Source organism: Magallana gigas, chromosome 7 (assembly GCF_963853765.1).
Source record: "Magallana gigas chromosome 7, xbMagGiga1.1, whole genome shotgun sequence".
In the NCBI taxonomy this organism is placed as follows: Eukaryota; Metazoa; Mollusca; class Bivalvia; order Ostreida; family Ostreidae; genus Magallana; species Magallana gigas.
Genome location: NC_088859.1, coordinates 36,554,635 through 36,572,507, shown reverse-complemented (window position 1 = coordinate 36,572,507; position 17,873 = coordinate 36,554,635). Strand labels below are relative to the sequence as shown.

The 17,873-nt window shown below is 32.7% G+C and overlaps 2 protein-coding genes across 3 annotated transcripts in view; both read right to left on the bottom strand.

Moving 5' to 3' along the window:
• Nucleotides 1-9,531, bottom strand: part of LOC105325428 (uncharacterized) — a 32,372-nt gene extending 22,841 nt beyond the window's left edge. The window contains exons 1-9 of one of the 2 annotated variants that reach the window (XM_034458231.2): nt 9,297-9,531; nt 2,818-2,874; nt 2,672-2,728; nt 2,051-2,346; nt 1,656-1,821; nt 1,261-1,389; nt 897-1,006; nt 622-760; nt 82-190 (exon numbers count right to left, since the gene is read on the bottom strand). In XM_034458231.2, coding sequence (XP_034314122.2) covers nt 82-190; nt 622-760; nt 897-1,006; nt 1,261-1,389; nt 1,656-1,821; nt 2,051-2,346; nt 2,672-2,728; nt 2,818-2,874; nt 9,297-9,329 — 1,096 coding nt within the window. In that variant the 5' untranslated portion in view covers nt 9,330-9,531. Of the gene's footprint in view, nt 1-81; nt 191-621; nt 761-896; nt 1,007-1,260; nt 1,390-1,655; nt 1,822-2,050; nt 2,347-2,671; nt 2,729-2,817; nt 2,875-5,166; nt 5,285-9,296 lie in introns of those variants that run through there. The other variant, XM_034458232.2, reaches the window with a different exon arrangement.
• A 186-nt stretch (nt 9,532-9,717) lies between these two features.
• On the bottom strand, nt 9,718-17,873 carry LOC109618386 (uncharacterized). The gene is made up of 4 exons (XM_020065987.3): nt 17,713-17,873; nt 13,594-13,705; nt 10,313-10,442; nt 9,718-10,211 (listed from the first exon to the last, which is right to left on the bottom strand). Exons 1-4 carry the CDS (start codon nt 17,806-17,808, stop codon nt 9,860-9,862), a joined length of 690 nt encoding a protein of 229 aa, XP_019921546.3. The 5' UTR covers nt 17,809-17,873; the 3' UTR covers nt 9,718-9,859.

The following is a 17,873-nucleotide window of genomic DNA, read 5'->3' as shown; positions in this document are numbered from 1 at the left end:
CCCAAAAATAATAATTTACAATCAATTCATATATTAAAGCTTTATTACAAAAATTACAACTACATAATCCCTATTTCATACCATGGTCAGCTAAAACAATCAAATTGACACAGTTGTGGATTTGTTTTCTGTATAGTCCGTTCATAAGGTAAGCAATAATGTTGTCCATCTTCCTCAGCATTTCATTCACCTGTCACAAGAAATTATTAAAATGAAAACTTATTCACCTTTTGTACTTTATGTCTATATTTATATTTATTACTTAAAAGTCTTGTAACTACTACATGTATGTGCTCAACTATGGTTCAAAGATATAGAACCATTTTAACAAGAGCTTGGACTTTGGGTAGTTGTGTGAAACAGCAATGTGACGTGGGCCTGTCTATTTCATTGCTGCCCACTCAGCAATGGCTCCTTGAAATTAACAAGATTTCTCAGGCTTTTGAGCTAAGACTACGCAATCGGTGCATATTTCGCTTGAAACCTGAGTCATTTTTAACTTGCTTTGTGACAAGAAATAGACAGTTACATCCTACCTAAAGTTCATCACCTTGTTAAAATAGTTCTAAAAATAAAGGCACAGGAACAATGCTGAAGCCTGAACTGTGAGACTGCTCTAACCTCCGGTCCATCCGGTCCTACAGTATGCCCTGTGTGGTCTGGTTCATCAAAGTACAACATCAGGAAGTCTGGCCGGTCACCGTCAGGCAAACTGAGCCAGTCTATCACGGTATCCACTCTCTCCTCGTAAGGAATATCCCTGTAACAAATGTTATTGGTGAGGTTCTCCTTCAAAATATACTGTGTATATTTTCTAGAGTTAGGGCTTACCTTATTAAGTTATGAAAAGATTAATTTCAATTTGAATTTTAAAAGATTAAACAATAAATACTTACCCATCGTAATGTTTCCATATATCAGGGTAATGGCCGCTTATGTTAACATCAGATCCAACCCAGAAGTATGCAGCACTCTTTTTCCCTTGCTTGCGAGCAGTAATCCACAACTATTCTCAACAAAAGGATTCAATTTTTATATCAGTATGTACAGGCAATATTATTGCAGCATTTGTTTTTTCATAATGAATGAAAAATTGTTTCATATTAAGCAGAAGAAGAATTGTAGTGTATCCTCCTAAATTATAATTCAAAAATATATCTTTGATTTTGCCTTTAGTCTGTCTCGTTTCAAGGCATTTTTCTCCTTTAGTTAATAAACAGCATGTTTGGTAATTTACAAAAGATTCCATCTTTCACTTACTGGTTCCCCTCCCCACCAGGCTGGGTTGCTCCTGACCTCAGCATTGCCGCCATATAACATGAAGGTTTCATTGATTTTTTCATCATACATGCTGTTGTCCACAATTCCATGAGATTCTGGATACAGACCCTGAAATTAACATGTGAAAATCATTCCCTTGGTATTATCAAATTCTAAAACTCTCCAAAATAAATTATGCATGTAAAACTTCGATCATATTATACAATGGTATAAATTGTGAGTTTGGTTGATGCATTTTTTTTTCATCAAAGGTTACCAGTAAGAATATTGATATCTTATTTGATATATACAGGTACTTCTAAATTTTTTTAAACATAAAATAAGTACAGCCACATACATGATTTATAAACTTTGTAAACAAAAGATAGACATACTGTGACAATGCTGTAATGGTTTGGGAATGTCAGAGTTGGATAAACAGATCTCATGTAGGGCGTGTGGACCCCACACTGACCCAGCTTCTGAATGGTGGGGGTGAGGTTCCTGGTGAGGTAATCGGCCCTGAAGCCGTCCATTGAGACCAACAGCAGCGGAGGAGTACTGAAATCAGTTTATACACATGTCACATACATGTATTTCAGAATGATTACAGGTATAACTTGTATTTCTTTATCAAGCTATAAACAGTATCTGTCATAAAAGAGGATTTTTTCCTATAATCACCCTTTTCATTTAATATCTCACCAACTGCTCTTAATGTTTTAACCAATATATTCTAATAATATCAAATCATTTGAACTAATGAAGCAAATTCTAAAGAGAGACAAACCTCCATGGACATGTGTTTGGTTTGGCGTCATGTGGTATACATGGCTCATCTATCCAGTTATTTAGCGGTTGAGATGTAGTGGATGATCCTGTGGATGATGGAACAGATGAAGGAGTGGATGAGGTTGCTGATGATGTGGATCCACTGGACGGATGGGTGGGAATGGTGGATGTAGGGACTGCAGTAGTTTGTTTGTGGGCATCAGTGTCAGTCTGGGAGTCAGAGGACCCATCCTTGTCCTTCCTCAGTCCTACACCTAACCCTACACCAAGGCTGACAGCAATCCCAATTATCAACTAAAAAATAAAGTTAACATTATCATCTTCTAAAAGAAACTTTAAATTTAACTATATTCAATCACTGTATTGGCTAATTTATAAAACATGATATCATAACAGATAGGGAGGATGACCCATATACATGTAGGCTCAAACTTAATATCCTTAAGTTTTTAAAAAACTAAAGCTCTACCAACTGACCTTAACGATTAATCTACTATAGCTAGTGCTGTCATTACTACATAACTATCAGGGTCAACATCATTTATTTAGTTACATCTCTCTCTCTCTCTCTCTCTCTCTCTCTCTCTCTCTCTCTCTCTCTCTCTCTCTCTCTCCTTACAACAACAGCATAGATGATATATCTTGATTTTTTCTTTCTTCTGGCACCCTCAAATAACTGAAATGATAAGAATTCATTTGAGATCATCATTATTTTAAAGATCATATGAAGAAATCGATCAAAAGTATGTCTAAAGAATTATGCACCTCTGTGGTGGATGTGTTGACAACAAAACTTGACGAGCTGGCTTCGTTATCCGAGTCCTACAAAATAGTAACAAAACATCACATGTATTGCACCGTGCCGCTGTAAATTGTAATGCCTTTTGAAGTATAAGCCTAATGGGAGATAACTTAATTACTTCACGTGTACATCGTTAATCCAATACATACATGTATCTCAGCAAAATTTTTCATAAAACATACCTAAAGCTATTATTTTTTAATATACACGTACCAATTTCTGCCTAGCACTGTTTATGAACACCTAGCTTCTACAATGCTGAGGAGCCGTGGTATTTTTGTACAGTTTTTGATATAGAGTGATCTGCCCTTTAATCACAGGTGATGGGAACTTCACCGCAAAATCGAGTGCGTATTTTAAAAATTAATATTTAGCATATAAAATAAATTCATAAATGGATGGTGTGAAAAATGTTAAATTATAGGCCTATATATATTAGGAAAAGTGCACATATATTCACTTCGCATTTGGCTATAAAGAGGATATTTAAATACACATATCTTCATCTTCAGTAGTATCTGTAGTCAATATACAATATCTCTTATTTCTAGGAAAAGTTAATGAAATGGGGCATCGAGAAAAAAAACTTCCGTAAAATTCATTTTTAACATTACTACTTGGCCATTTATTTTATTAGTGTTCAGGTAAACATGTGATATGTGTACATCTTTAAACTTTTAAAGCGATCGCTAAGCTAGGTTAAGAGGACTGGATAAGCCGTGACTATTTTTAGACCATATTTATAGATCTCCTTATGAAGGGTCTCCTTATAAAGATATATGAAACATTCGATTTTAAAATTAAAAATATATGATTTTTTTCTTTACTAAATACACATGTAATAGTTCATGGCTATATAACCAAATCGTTGTTAAAAATTCAAACTTTTTCCGATGGCTATAACCAAATCGTTGTTAAAAATTCAAACTTGTTCCGATGTTTTAATTAATTTGTTGACCACCCAGGCTATTCGGGTTAGAAAAAGTGAAGGGAGCAAGATTCAGGGAGATGCCGAATCTTGAATTTCGCTTTTCAACATGAGTAAAATGATTTGATTCTTTTCCCCGTATGCTTGTACGAAGTAATCAATAGCTTGAGATGCAAAATTCATTATTGGATTCATTTCGAGATTATTCATTGCATACCGCGATTCCAGCTGATTTAAGTTTGGCATTTCGAACATTACAATGGATGAAGTTTTTATTTCAACATTAATTTACTGATAAAGCTGATAGATAAGAATCATGGCAGATAGCTAATAATGGAAATACGTGCGACCTAATCCAATTATGTTAAGTACAGAATAAAATATGTTTGAAACATTATGGATATTAGTAGCCTGCCTTAAAATCAAATCAGATCGAGGAAAGTTAAAAAAAATTTGAGCCGACATAGCAATGAAAAGCGCGGTCTCAAAAAGTGATCTTATTAATTGTTAGAACTGGACATTAATTTGACGTTAATTTTAAAAATTTCAGTATAAGATTTTATTGAATTCAGATTTTTAATGATAATCATCTTGTATGGTGTCCTGATATACAAAACTAATATTGACCAACCATTTTTATTATCAAGGACCCAATCAATATTATCGGAATTTTAAAATTTTGCGGCACATAGGGCCATCATATGTATTCGGCTTCAAAATGACCGCCAATGTCAGCAGAAATTTTGACATGTGTCCTAAATAAACTACAGGTAACAGACAGGCTATTACATGTAATTTTTATTGTTGCCTTTGCATGCCGTTAACGCACTATTACTTGTGTGTTACATGTAATACTTACTTAATTTACATATAGCAGAGAGATAAAAAAAAAGAAGTAAGTGCTATTTTATTTGTTGAAATAACGTAAAAATGATGGCAAGGTAGCATTTTAATTTTAGAATTTGATAACAAAGATCGCGAGTGTGCATCTTATTATCAGAATAACATTAAATTCTATTTTTAAGTACCGTAGCCAAAAATGAGATAAAAATGTCGACCCCCCCCCCACACACACACACACATACACACACAAACGATGTCACTGCACATTGCCCTAATTCATGGTTCCAATGTACTTGTATTTCAAAACGAATGAACATCATGTTTGTCAGAGCGGAACCTATATTTCTCAGTTTACAGAAGGCGACCTGTCTCTCAAAAATGTAAACAACGGCATTGCGTAATTTGTACAAGATTGTTTAATTATTTATACATATATCTCTATAACGGAATAATTACATCTTCATTTGAATATTTTTAGAACAGTTTAAGTTGAACAAGGTAATTATTTTTAAATGAATATGCAAATCTGTCCAGAACTTACCTGTACCATAAAGCTGTACGAGCTCATGTTTTAGGCAGTTTTACAAGCCCGTGGTATTATGGAAAATGAATGACTAAGGATGGTTTGTTATTATATTTTTACTTCCATGCCGTACCAGTAAACAGAAGTCATGTTTACAAAAAGAAATCAAATAGGTGTGACACCGGCTTAGCTGTTCGGCATAACATGCATAGATAGACACAATACATTCTGTACAATTAAAAGCGAGTCACTTTTAAGTACTAAATACTAGTATGTCTATAATACACGAGTGTATTCCGGACTTACTGCATCCTATTTAGTATTAACAACAATACACTGGAACCTGCTTTAAAGTACATGTGTTACTTTACTTTACCCCTGCGGAACTAAATTGTGTACCCTTTTGTAAATATTTCTTTTCTGTACCTCATGTAATATAATTTATGTTTTGAGTGTATATAATCTTATCTCCCCAATGTGAAGATTTTCAACTTTGTAATTCCATAATTAAATTTACATGTTATATGATATTTCACTGTTTGGAAATAAATGAACTTGATCAACTACTTGCCAGAAACTTCAAGACCGCCATACATTGCAGGCACGTAGCATTAGTGTGTGGGGGGGGGGGGGGGGGGGCAGGGGGGACTGCTCCCCCCCCCCCCACTTTTTCTCGCAGCAACTAATTTTCTTAAAATAACATAGTAAAAATTGAATTATCATGGAGTTGGTCCCCCACTTTTATAATTTAATGTGTAATATGATATTTTGTACATTTGTGTGCACTTCATTAAGTAACCCATCATTTTGTGCAAATGTATTATGGGTATGTTCAATGCCATTAGATCAGCGATTAGATTATTTATTATGGTTGTACACTTTACAAGAAATTCTTAAGTGAAACTTGTTTCTATAGTGAATGTCATAAAGATATTTTATTGTACAGATTATCACTTAATTATGTTCATTTATGAAGATACTAAATAATATCCCGCGCAAGCGCGGGAAATAGCGGTTTACATATTTATTGAATTTGTATGTTGAAAGATTTTTCTTTCTTCATTTTTTATACTGTGTCCGAATTTTTTCTTAAATTTATTTTCTCAACCTATTTTTTCAAAATTGGAATTTAAAATCGAATGGCTGGATATTAAAGGAGCGGATGGGAATAAAATCTAAAATGAAATTCACCCCCATACCTCGATACAACGTCTCCGTTTTATGCTTACATAATTTCTTCATATAGATATACTAGAGGCAGTGGCGTCGGAAGCAAATTGAAAGTGGGGGGGGGGGGGGGGGCTAGACTTATCCTCAGATATCTTGACAAGCAAAAAAAAAAACCCCTATATCTCAAAATCATGAAAATTCTATTCCGGGGTGGGGGGTTATACCTCTGGTTCCAAAAAAATTCTTACCTACCAAAAAAAATTGGTTTCCCAATTCATGAAATTCAAAATCCGTGTGTGTGTGTGTGGGGGGGGGGGGGGAAACTATACCTATAGTTCCAGAAATTCTTACCTACCAAAACAAATAATTTTCTCCCAAATCATTAAATTCCTAATCCGTAGGGGGGGGGGGGGGGGCTAGTATACCTATGACTCCAACGTCTCAACATTTCAATCTTTTCCTGCATGGTAAATTTAGGAACAATTATGTTTGCTGCCAGAAAAAGTCGGGGGGGGGGGGGCTCTCTAATACTATGTGCCCAATGACTAGGTCTAACTTTGCCCCCCCCCCCCCCCGGTTCCGACGCATATAAGAGGTATTAACACAATTTTTGCTAAAGCGTGTCCACCACCTTACTCTCATTTTTGCTAATTCGGGCTGGTTTATCGAAATGAAAGTAAGTTTTTAATTAATTTTACAATAACTACTTATCAGGTAAAATTCAATTATAGATTACGAATATAATATGTCCCGTGATGAAATACCAAAGGTGTAAGCAGTTACTCTAGTGCAGGGTTGTTTTAATTTATTGGCAAAATGTCTTAATTGATAAGTATAGATATGTACCTTGTTTTATTATATATAGCTGTATCACTTATTGTGTTCCTGTTTATGTCATCTACAGATTGTTTTCCTGCCACCTTTTTGACACTCTAATAAAGAACTAGAAATGCTGTCTGCCTCTTCTGGGTCACAAAAAATGTGACAAATGCTCGTAAATAATAAGCTTGCCTCTTCAATAAGATGAAAGATGCCTATCGCATAAATAGTATATATAGAAACTCACACACTCTCTCTCTCTCTCTCTCTCTCTCTCTCTCTCTCTCTCTCTCTCTCTCTCTCTCTCTCTCTCTCTCTCTCAACAAATCCAACCTCCTGCACAGCAAATACTAGTATTGTGACATGCAATCTAAGGTTTAGGAGACCTCAGGGAAACCAAGGTGGTAGACGGTTGGCACCGTTATCTGTGAATGTTGATAGGATAGGCCTGTAAGACCATTTACTTACAGGTTACCTACAGGTCTCTAATTGAACATAAATTTGGGGGTTATTGATGAGTAATCGATTAACACAGAAACATACATAAGAATTAGGGCATCTTTGCCTAGCATTCGATTCCTTTACTATTATTTTTTTTATGTTATAAACACTATAGTAAGTTGTATATAAACGTCATCAGTTAAAGGAAATAATAAACTGTGTGCATGTAGTTGTACTTTTTATTATGAAGTATATCTATCTTCCCAAACAAGCCTGTTTCAGGCATATAGCTGTGCATCTAAATTATAGACTCGTTACTAAATCTTATTTGCATCCTGCTCTTTATACCTTACAACTACCAGTTGCATTCATTATCCAATAAATGATTCTAATATTGCCCTCATTAAAGCTATTTAAGTAAAAAAAAAAAAGCAAAAATTACTTTTAAAGCAGGCATAACATTATCTATTTTTCTCTCACGAAAAAAATACAATGTGTAATAAACCTCTTTTTACATTTTTAGGTGAGAATAATTTTTTTCATAACAAGAAATGCAAATAACGTAAGGTGCCTGTGTTTGTAAACAATATTTTGTTTATTGAACATGGCAAATATGAACAGTAATTGGATGGATCGAAGCATGTGTTTTATTATATTTTTCTTTTTTTTTTGGGGGGGGGGGGGGAGGTTGGAAGTGGAACAGTTTCCCTGAGGTGTAAATGATAAAACGAGACCCTCCTATGGGAATTTACCGGGTTCCCTGATCCTCAACCAGATCTTTCATTGAACTGTTATTTCTGGCATATTTACCCTCTTAGCAAAACGTAAATTAATTTAAATAATGGAAAAATATTTTGCAAATATCACCCGAATGTGGTAAAATCAAACTCAAAGAACTCTTTCCATTTTCATTTTAAAATCATAATTACCAACCTTTAACCATTTTAGTAAAAAAAAAAAAATCCCTCCATAAGTTGTTGATAGCCTATTGATATCTTACGCTAACTGCGTGTTTTCCTACAGATTAACTAAACATTCAATCATACTGATAAACGATATACTTCGTGAAGTAAGAACCCTGTTACGGAAACTCGCACAAGAAAAAAAAGAGAACATTTGAATAAAGTATACCGCGTTTGTTTTCTACCCTTTGCTCGCACGAAGGTCAAACAGAACAGTTTTCTGCGCATTTTTGTATATGCCAAGATATCCCCTGAATACCAGTTGCTTCCAAATTTGCAGCAGTCCTTGTCTTATTTGATAAAATTGGGCATCTTTATCTATCAAACTTATGTTTAAACATGTACCATGTGTACCTGTAATCTTTCACTTTAAAGAAAATGATTTGAAATCCGGATTTCATCATATAACTACCAGGCAATTATTTGATTAATTTTCTGTCTTATTAACCTCTTTTTTAAAGAAGAATTTAACTGAAGAAAATTATTTATGCATAATCTATCTCCTTGTTCACCTTGATAAAACTTTGATTGTTTGTCATCCTCTCCGTTAAGTAAACATAATCTGTTTGGATGGTTTAACCTGTGCTAATTATCAGTGGAAAAGTTCAGGTCATATCATTTCCTCCACGGTAAATTTTATCAATACGGGTCAAAATTTCATAACAAGAGGGAAAAAATGACAAAATATTAAAGCGAGACCAAAAACAAAATTAAAATTGCACAAAATAAATATAAATAGCCATTTTTCTGACCTACCTGTAAAACGAAGTTGTATTTGGTCCCCGACATAATTTTACAACATGCTATATCCCATGCATCTAGCGAACGGAACGCACCCTGTTATCTGGGGGTAACGTCGTATAACCGAACACTTCACTAGAATTCCAGTATCATCAAGTACTATTGACACCAAAATGACAAATGTTATTCCCCAAAAGAAAACTCGCTGCTGAAAGCTCAATTTATGGTTTTAGATACCATCCGTAATTCTATGTTTACTTCGTAAATCTTGCAAAATGTTTTTGCACTGTCTTTGTTTGTATGTTTGTCTGTCTGCCCCTCTCACATTCACATTTATCAGACCTGCTCTCATTATTAACAACTAAAGAATACACTCTCATGTCTGTGTTATTCATAAAAATCAGTTCAGTTGTAGTAAAAAAAACAATAAACGATATCCAAGATACTCTAAAAGTGTTTATTATTGCAACTTGATTCAATTAAGGAATAAAAACAAACAAAGAAACACAACAAACAAAAGGACATTTTAACAATTGAAACTTTCTGGGAACTGCAGACGCACATATATTATGGCATTTTCACAATAGGAGTTTGACAAATCGGTCAGTTTTGATTTTGATTCCTCGCTCAGACATCCTAACATACTTATTCTCCATACATCTGTGCCACCAACTGGAACACATTTTATTGCAGACATCTCCTAAATATGGATATTGCATTACTCTACACGCAGACGCAATTTCTTCAAACACGACCAGGGCGCTATTGAGACTTAGCAGACGAAGTTGCTGAATGCTTCCAAACTGAGAAAAGACGGAGAGAAGATCCGAACGAGTGTACCCACACACGTGTCTTTTTGGTTGCCATCTGACGACCAGGGTTGATAATGGAAGTTGTAATCTTTTATTCAGGTTGTCTTGTTTGAACAATCTGAAAGAAAAACGAATAAACTCGTCTATACACAACATCACGTTCGTATAGTTCGTATCTAAGATTCTTAAGAGCTCATCTCTCACTCTAGCTTTGCATACCTTACTGGATCTAGTTGACCATCTTTGGTGAACCTTTGAGGTTGTGGAGTAAATATGCATAATTCTCGATCCCTATTTGTTTTTCCATAACAAGAGCATCTTGGATTTTCATAATTTTTTGAGTCGGTATCTATAAAAAAATCTTGTTTAAATTTTTAACAAATATATCAAAATATAGCATTTTGTGATGAAATACCCAATTTTACTTATATTATTGCATTAAGCAACCCAATTTTACTTATATTATTGCATTAAGCAATGGAGTAACTGTCATAGCAGAAACAAGACTAGTGCCTGGTTATCTCTGTCTACTCCTGGGTTTTTTTTCTATACTTTGAAAATTCAATATTTATCGTTATGACGCATTTCAAGAGTAGACATATATAAAATCAGTTAACCGACAACTAAACAGACCTATAAAATGTGCAATGCAAACATAAAAACATGTCAAAAAAGATATGTCAATTGATAGGGTTTTTTATTTGATCGACCTCATAGTGAGATTTGTACACTCATTTAGGGGATCATAGGTATCCTTTGAGATGCAGGTAAAATGCCTGGTGTTGAAATCCTGGAGCATTACAAAATTCACAAGCAAATTATATATATATATATATATATATATATATATATATATATATATATATATATATATATATATATATATATATATATATATATATATATATATATATATATATATATATATAGGTTTTAACTCTGCAACTCTCAAATGACTCCTTTAAAATGTTTACATTAAATAGACATGATGACGTACATGTACCATCTCAGCAAGATAGGTATTTGGAGTTTAAGCCAAATTTCGCTGATTTAAGGTAACTTGCAGACACCTGGTTTATGAAAAAAGTTCTTCTGGATACCTATGTCCTTTTTAAAAAAAAAACTGATATAACACAATGAAGCTGATTAAATGAAGAACAAGTTTTGACGCATGCGCAGAAAATATATTGCTTCAATGCCAATCGTTCTTTCTTGAACCTTAAACGGTGAGTGAAAAGAATATTGACCCGGGTTAAAAATTGACCCAGTGGTCATTTTTTAATGTTGAAGATTGATCAAGGGGTACTTTTCAACAGCCTGATTTTTTTCTTATATATCTGATAATAAACACCCGTTGAAAAATGCCTTTGTTGAAATTAAAAGAGCTTGTGTGTAATAAATATTATAAATAAAATGAAATTATACTTTTTCATGTTTCTTATAATTCACAGAAGTATATTAGTGCCACATTTGAACTTCACATTTTTTTTTAATTTTCTAAACTTTAATCTACAAAATTTGCACTTTTAAATCTAAAATTAACACATTCATCTGTAAAATTTACACTTTAATCTGTAAAATTCACGCTTTAAAGTGTAAAGAACTATATATGATATTAGTCAAATTTGGCCCCCATAACTTGCCATTTTTTAGTGTTTCAGGTACATTAATTTGTTGTTTTATTTTTTAGAAGAGTTGTTATAAAATATGTTCTTCACCTATTTATAAGAATTTATATGCACTCACTTGCAGAAGTGACAGTATTTTTATAATTCTATCGAAATCGGTCAAAACTTGATATTTTACTTATCTTTTTCGAATGGGAAATATAGAGTGACTCTTTGAACAAGAACGGACTTTTTGTCACTTAATCTGTAAAATACACATAATCTGTAAATTTTACACTTTAATCTGTAAAATTCATACTTTAATCTGTAAAATTCACACAGTGACTTTAATCTGTAAATTTTATTCACACTTTAATCTGTAAATTTTATTTAAACTTTAATCTGAAAAATTCACACTTTAATCTGTAAAATTCACACGTTAATCTGTAAATTTTATACTGTAAAGATCACACTTTTACTGTTAATTTTACACTTTAGTCTGTAAAATTCACACTTTAATCTGTAAATTTTACACTTTAATCTGTGAATTTTACACTTTAATCTATGAATTTTACACTTTATTCTGTAAAATTCAAACTTTAATCTGTAAAATTTACAATAAAAGTTGACGTCTGGTATACATTTATTATAGCAGGCTTGTAGACCGTGTGTTTGCATAAAAGTAAACAAATAGTCAAAATCCATAAAAATGGTTACAGATAATTCTACATTTTATGTGGCAGCCGCAATGTTTGGCGAACATCTTCTAAACATTGCAAATCATAGCCAGTGAGTGAAACGGCTTGTATTATAAAAAGCGCTTAGCGTTGAACATTTTTATTTTTGGTCATGTGACACTGAAACACTTAGTCTAAGAGTATTTAATCGTCACTGTTTCATTTTTTGGAAAATCAAACACTGGTTATGAGAACTCGTTGTTGAATGCAATGTTTATTTTTTAAGCAGGTGTTAACACAGTATTTTACAGATTAATGTGGGATTTTCACAGATAAATGTGCAAAATCTTTAGATTAAAGGGACTTGGACACGATTTTAGATCAAAATTTTACTCTTTTTTTTTAATATAAAATAGTTTACCTGCACATTTTGAATGATTGACGAGAATTTGAATGTTATAATTTAATTTATAAGAGAGATACAGAAATAAGAAGACATTGTCATGTAAACAAAGCTCGAGTCTTATATTTGTATACAAATAATGTAAATTATGGAAATACCGATTCTTTGACAAAATAATTGTAAGAAACAAGGCAAACTTGTTCAATGTGTTTATAAAATATATTATCAATAGAAGAAAGCAACATCTGATTGAGACTTATACCAATAAAACACATATGTAAACAAAAAACAAGACTCGAGCTTTGTTTACAAAACAAAGAATACCAAACTTCGATCTTGCTTATATCTCGATATCTGACTAATATCTGACTTTTAGATTTTGAGAAAGCATTAAAAATACCCATATTAACCATTCTAAACATTAAAAATGAAAAAAAAAAATTAAACATTTTGACCTCAAATCGTGTCCAAGTCCCTTTAAGTGTGAATTTTACAGTTAAAATGTAAATTTTACACTTTAAATAGTGAATTTTACAAATTAAATGTACTTTTACAGATTAAAGTGTAAATTTTTACATATTAAAGGCTAAATTTTACGCTTTAGAGCGTGAATTCTTCAGATTAAAGTGTGAATTTTACACTTAAACCTGTAAATTTAACAGATTAAAGTGTAAAATTTACAGATCAATGTGTAAATTTTACAAACTATTGAATGAATTTTACACTTTAAAGTGTGAATTCTACAGATTTATACATTTTCCATTAACGAATTTTATATTTTTATTAGCAAGTCTTGGTCCTTTTAAAATGTACCTTGGTATAATTGGGCACCTGCTCCACGGTGTGCGATGTATCGGGCTCGAACCACCGACACCGGCTGTGTAGGTTCAGTCAGTCTATGGTACAGACGACGTAAGCTAGATCCCTGCACGATAAAAACACTCAGTTAATTTATTAATATTAATATTGTTTCTTCCCTGATCCTTATGCTGCAGCGCATGTCCTTACTGAGTAGACAAAGATTAGTTACCTAGCAACGCAAGTGCTTTCTACAAACCCTTGCGTTCTATAGTCCATCGGTTCAACAAAGCAACAACTGGGTTGTTTTCCATAAACAAGGAATTGGTTGCTACTAGTATTTATTTCTAAAGACAGTTGTTAGGTTAGATGAAAAAAAAACTGTGATTGATTCGTTTTGCATTTAAGAGTGTAATATACGCAATACCGATATAATCTACTTGTATTGTGTTATTCTCAATTCCAAAACAGTGATAAAATATACATTGTAAATACGAGTATTGAGTGTTACTCAGAGCTCTTATATTGTTCCAGGTACAAAAAATACCAAGTGTGCCAACCAGACATGGGCAATGCTTGAATATTTCAAGTTTGATGTAGAGGGTCTTGACACTAACGTAAAGGGACCAAACTCGTTATCTCTTGCTTGATTAAAAGTGATCATTTCTTGGAGTCATAGAAATTTTGTATGAATTGTGTCAAAACTGTACATGTATCCGAGGATTATAATGCGTAGTTGTCTTTCTTTCATGGGAAAACACAACATTAGAACCAAAGTTCTAGAATCTGTATTCTTTTCTGCAAACCCCTTAACATCCTTACTCAAACTTTAAGCTTAAAATCACATAAAAATCAATTTGCGAAGTGTTTACATGTGCGCCTTTTCAAATGCCCCAATTGCATGGTAAAACAAGTCGGAAATACATGTACAGAAACCTGCAATTCATGTTCAGTGATTTTTCATTTTAGTGTTATTCATCCAAAAGACCAATGCAGAACCGAAAATTTAAGTTTGTTTCAAATTGACGACCAAATGAACCAGATATGCCCTTACATTTTCAAGGTGTATCATTTATTTGGAAAATATTTGGTGGAAGTCCGAAAACGACCAGAAGATTTGACATTTTTGTCTACGACTTAGAGTCTACTCATTGTTTTGTTTTTTTACATCATAAAATATTTTTATACCTATGCTATAATGAACTGACTTCATCACAGTGGCGCCAAATGTTTATTAATTAATGACTGTCAATGTTAATATTTTTTATACTCATACATGTATATTTTCAGTCACATCTTTGCTTACCGCTTGATGCTGTGTTATTTTCTTTTCTTTTTTCATGTATTATGTGTTCAAAGTGGCATATAGGCCCGACGGGCCGGGTGTTTAATCTATGCTGACTGTTGTTAATATTACACTTGGAAATGTATACACATGTCACTATAAATAAATAACTTACTTACTTACTTACTTACTCACTCACTCACTCACTTACTTACTTACATACTTACTTACTTACTTATTTACTTACTTACTTACTTACTTACTTACTTACTTACTTACTTATAGCTCCCGCAAATCAAACAAATTTTCAAAAGATGCACAATCATTTTGATATCATGGATACACCTGGTAATCTGGCTAAATATTTTAGTATTCGAGCAATAGTGTGACGTTTTACATCGCGCACATTCTATTCTATTTGGTTGGTCTTGATTATTATACATACATGTAAATTTGACAAAAGAACACCAGAATGTTTTATCCCGCTTGCAGTCAGTTATTTCCTTCCTCGCGCGCCACCTGGCGTTAGTTCTTAATAAATCATTGTCGTTTCTTCTTGTATCATTTCAATTAATTGGTATTGGTTTTGCATCGGTGATCGTAGGTTTTGCAACAGGGAGCGGCGTTTTTATTCTTAGGTGATTTTATTTGAGATACATTAAAGAAATAATGGTTTGTTTTTCATTGGCGTCTTTTTTCTTTTAATTTCCTCTGTTGTCAGTCAGAGATGAATTTGGGAAATACACAAGAATATGTATAATTTTCCTGTTCTAGTTTTTGAGACACCCCACAAAAGTGTATAATTAAATCCTTGATTCATATAAAATATCAGAACATGGATATATAGGGCGTGTAAAATGCCTTTGTTTTTCCTCGGACTGAAATGTCACTATTTAACTGATTTAAACATAGCACGTGACTGCCCCATATATCTCCATAGTTATTCGGTGAGAATTAATATTCGGCAATATGGTCGTCATTGGCCGACGTTCGCCTAATCACTTCGACATTTCGTATTATTTAGAATAGAAACAGCATGCCGTAATTTAAGTTCTTAAAATATCTGGAGTAGTTACCCTTTGAAATTTATAAAAATTAGAGTAGTTGCCCTTTGAATATTGATGTAACACCACATTCCTGTGTCTGGAGCAGAACAAAATAGCGGCGTCGAGATGATAGGAAATGTTTAAAATTGAATAGCAACCAAACATTGTAAATAAACATAAGTGAAGCAAAGATTTTTAAAGAGTATTTGAAAGGTGGGATTGATAATTTTGAAGAATTTAAATGAGTTAAATTGGACGATATATTAGACAACTTGTATACATGGGTTTGCGTAGAATATCTCTTTTTTTAAAATAAAAATATGAGCAAATCTAATTTTTTGCGTCAAAAATCATACAGTACAATGTATCACAAGTACTGAGAAGTGTCCTACAAACCCGTAGAGGGAAAACACAATTTCCCTCACGCTACTTATGACTTACATGAGATATAAATTTGTAGTACCCTAATTTTTCTATTTCTCCTTACGGTAAACGTTTACTCAAAATAAAAAAAAATTCCCTTGTTGATATCGAAAAACCATCTATTGTGTAAATTGTGTGTTATAAAGCTTTAACGAGGGTGTTATTTTTCACTTTCAAAAAAGTAGGTCAATCACCTTCTTTTTAGTTAATGGCAATTAAATATTTTTTTAAACTTAAGGCCAGACGACACGTTCCTCGAAAATCTTTTTTGTATCTCCTCGTAATAAAGAGTTCCAATAAAAAATATCAATTTTACAATTATTTTAAAAATGATTAAAATTTAATTCAATGTGGTAATGTGTCTACAAGGCCGAGTGGCTAGAACCGTGGCCAGAAGCGTATGAGTTCTAGAGGTCATGAGTTCAAATCCCCGCCCCGTCCGAGATAGAGTTCCAATATAGTGACTTTTATGTGCTGTATATGTATTTATATTTATATCAGCAATTCAAGTGTATTTTCAAGAAGATTGTATAGGAAATTGCATACTCTAGTATTTTGCAGAAATGCCTGGTAGGGTACCCTAATTTTTTGCAAGAAAGCCTATCAAAATAGTAGTAAACCATCAACAAATTCCTGGAAAAAGTTATATACAAATTTTACACTATGATGGAGATTTTCTTAATCATTAAAAATACAAATAGCTAAACTCTTTTAAAAATTAAATACAGTGTATGAATGACAGTGACACTGAAGAGAAACAAAACAAATTTCCTCTATAAGTTTTCAAATCCGGACCATTTTTAATTCAATTTAACAAAAAACTGAATTATGATGAATTAATACTAAAACATTTATAATATTGATTCAAGTATATTGGCCTTACTCTGCTGGCATAAAATTTATATGAGGTCAATGATAAAAATTGTGATATGGTGTCTTTTATCGTTTTTTAGCCTTTTTCAATATTTTTTGTAGTGTGTGCCATTCGATTATCTAAATAAAAAAGTGAGATAAATAGATTATATGCAAAATTATGTTGACTAACAAATAAAATCTTAACTTTGAATATTACAGTACTATTATAAGTATGTCATTGAAAAACCAAATCTGAAAAATTTAGTCCGAATTTCTTCTGTTTTGATAAAAGTCCAACTTTGTTTGAGCCTAATTCCATATTATAGTAAAAATATCGAATGTTTTGTCAATGACAATTTATTTCATAAATAATTTTTATGTTTAAAACAAATTTTACTCATGATATTTAACTTAATTATTAATAATAACAATCCGAATTTCAGCACCCAAACCCTGAGTAAACAACGTCCTTAATGTTACAAATATTGTGAGCTAGCTTAACTTAAAATAAATGGAGTTATTCACCTTAAACATATGATTTCCATCATATTTCCTGTTACTCCGATTAAAGATGATCGGTAGATCAATGTTGCTTCTCCTTATAGACTGTCCAACAATCATAACGCAATCATGGAATCCACACCATTGTGTCGTCACAGTGTATCAGGCATTATGACGTCAAACAA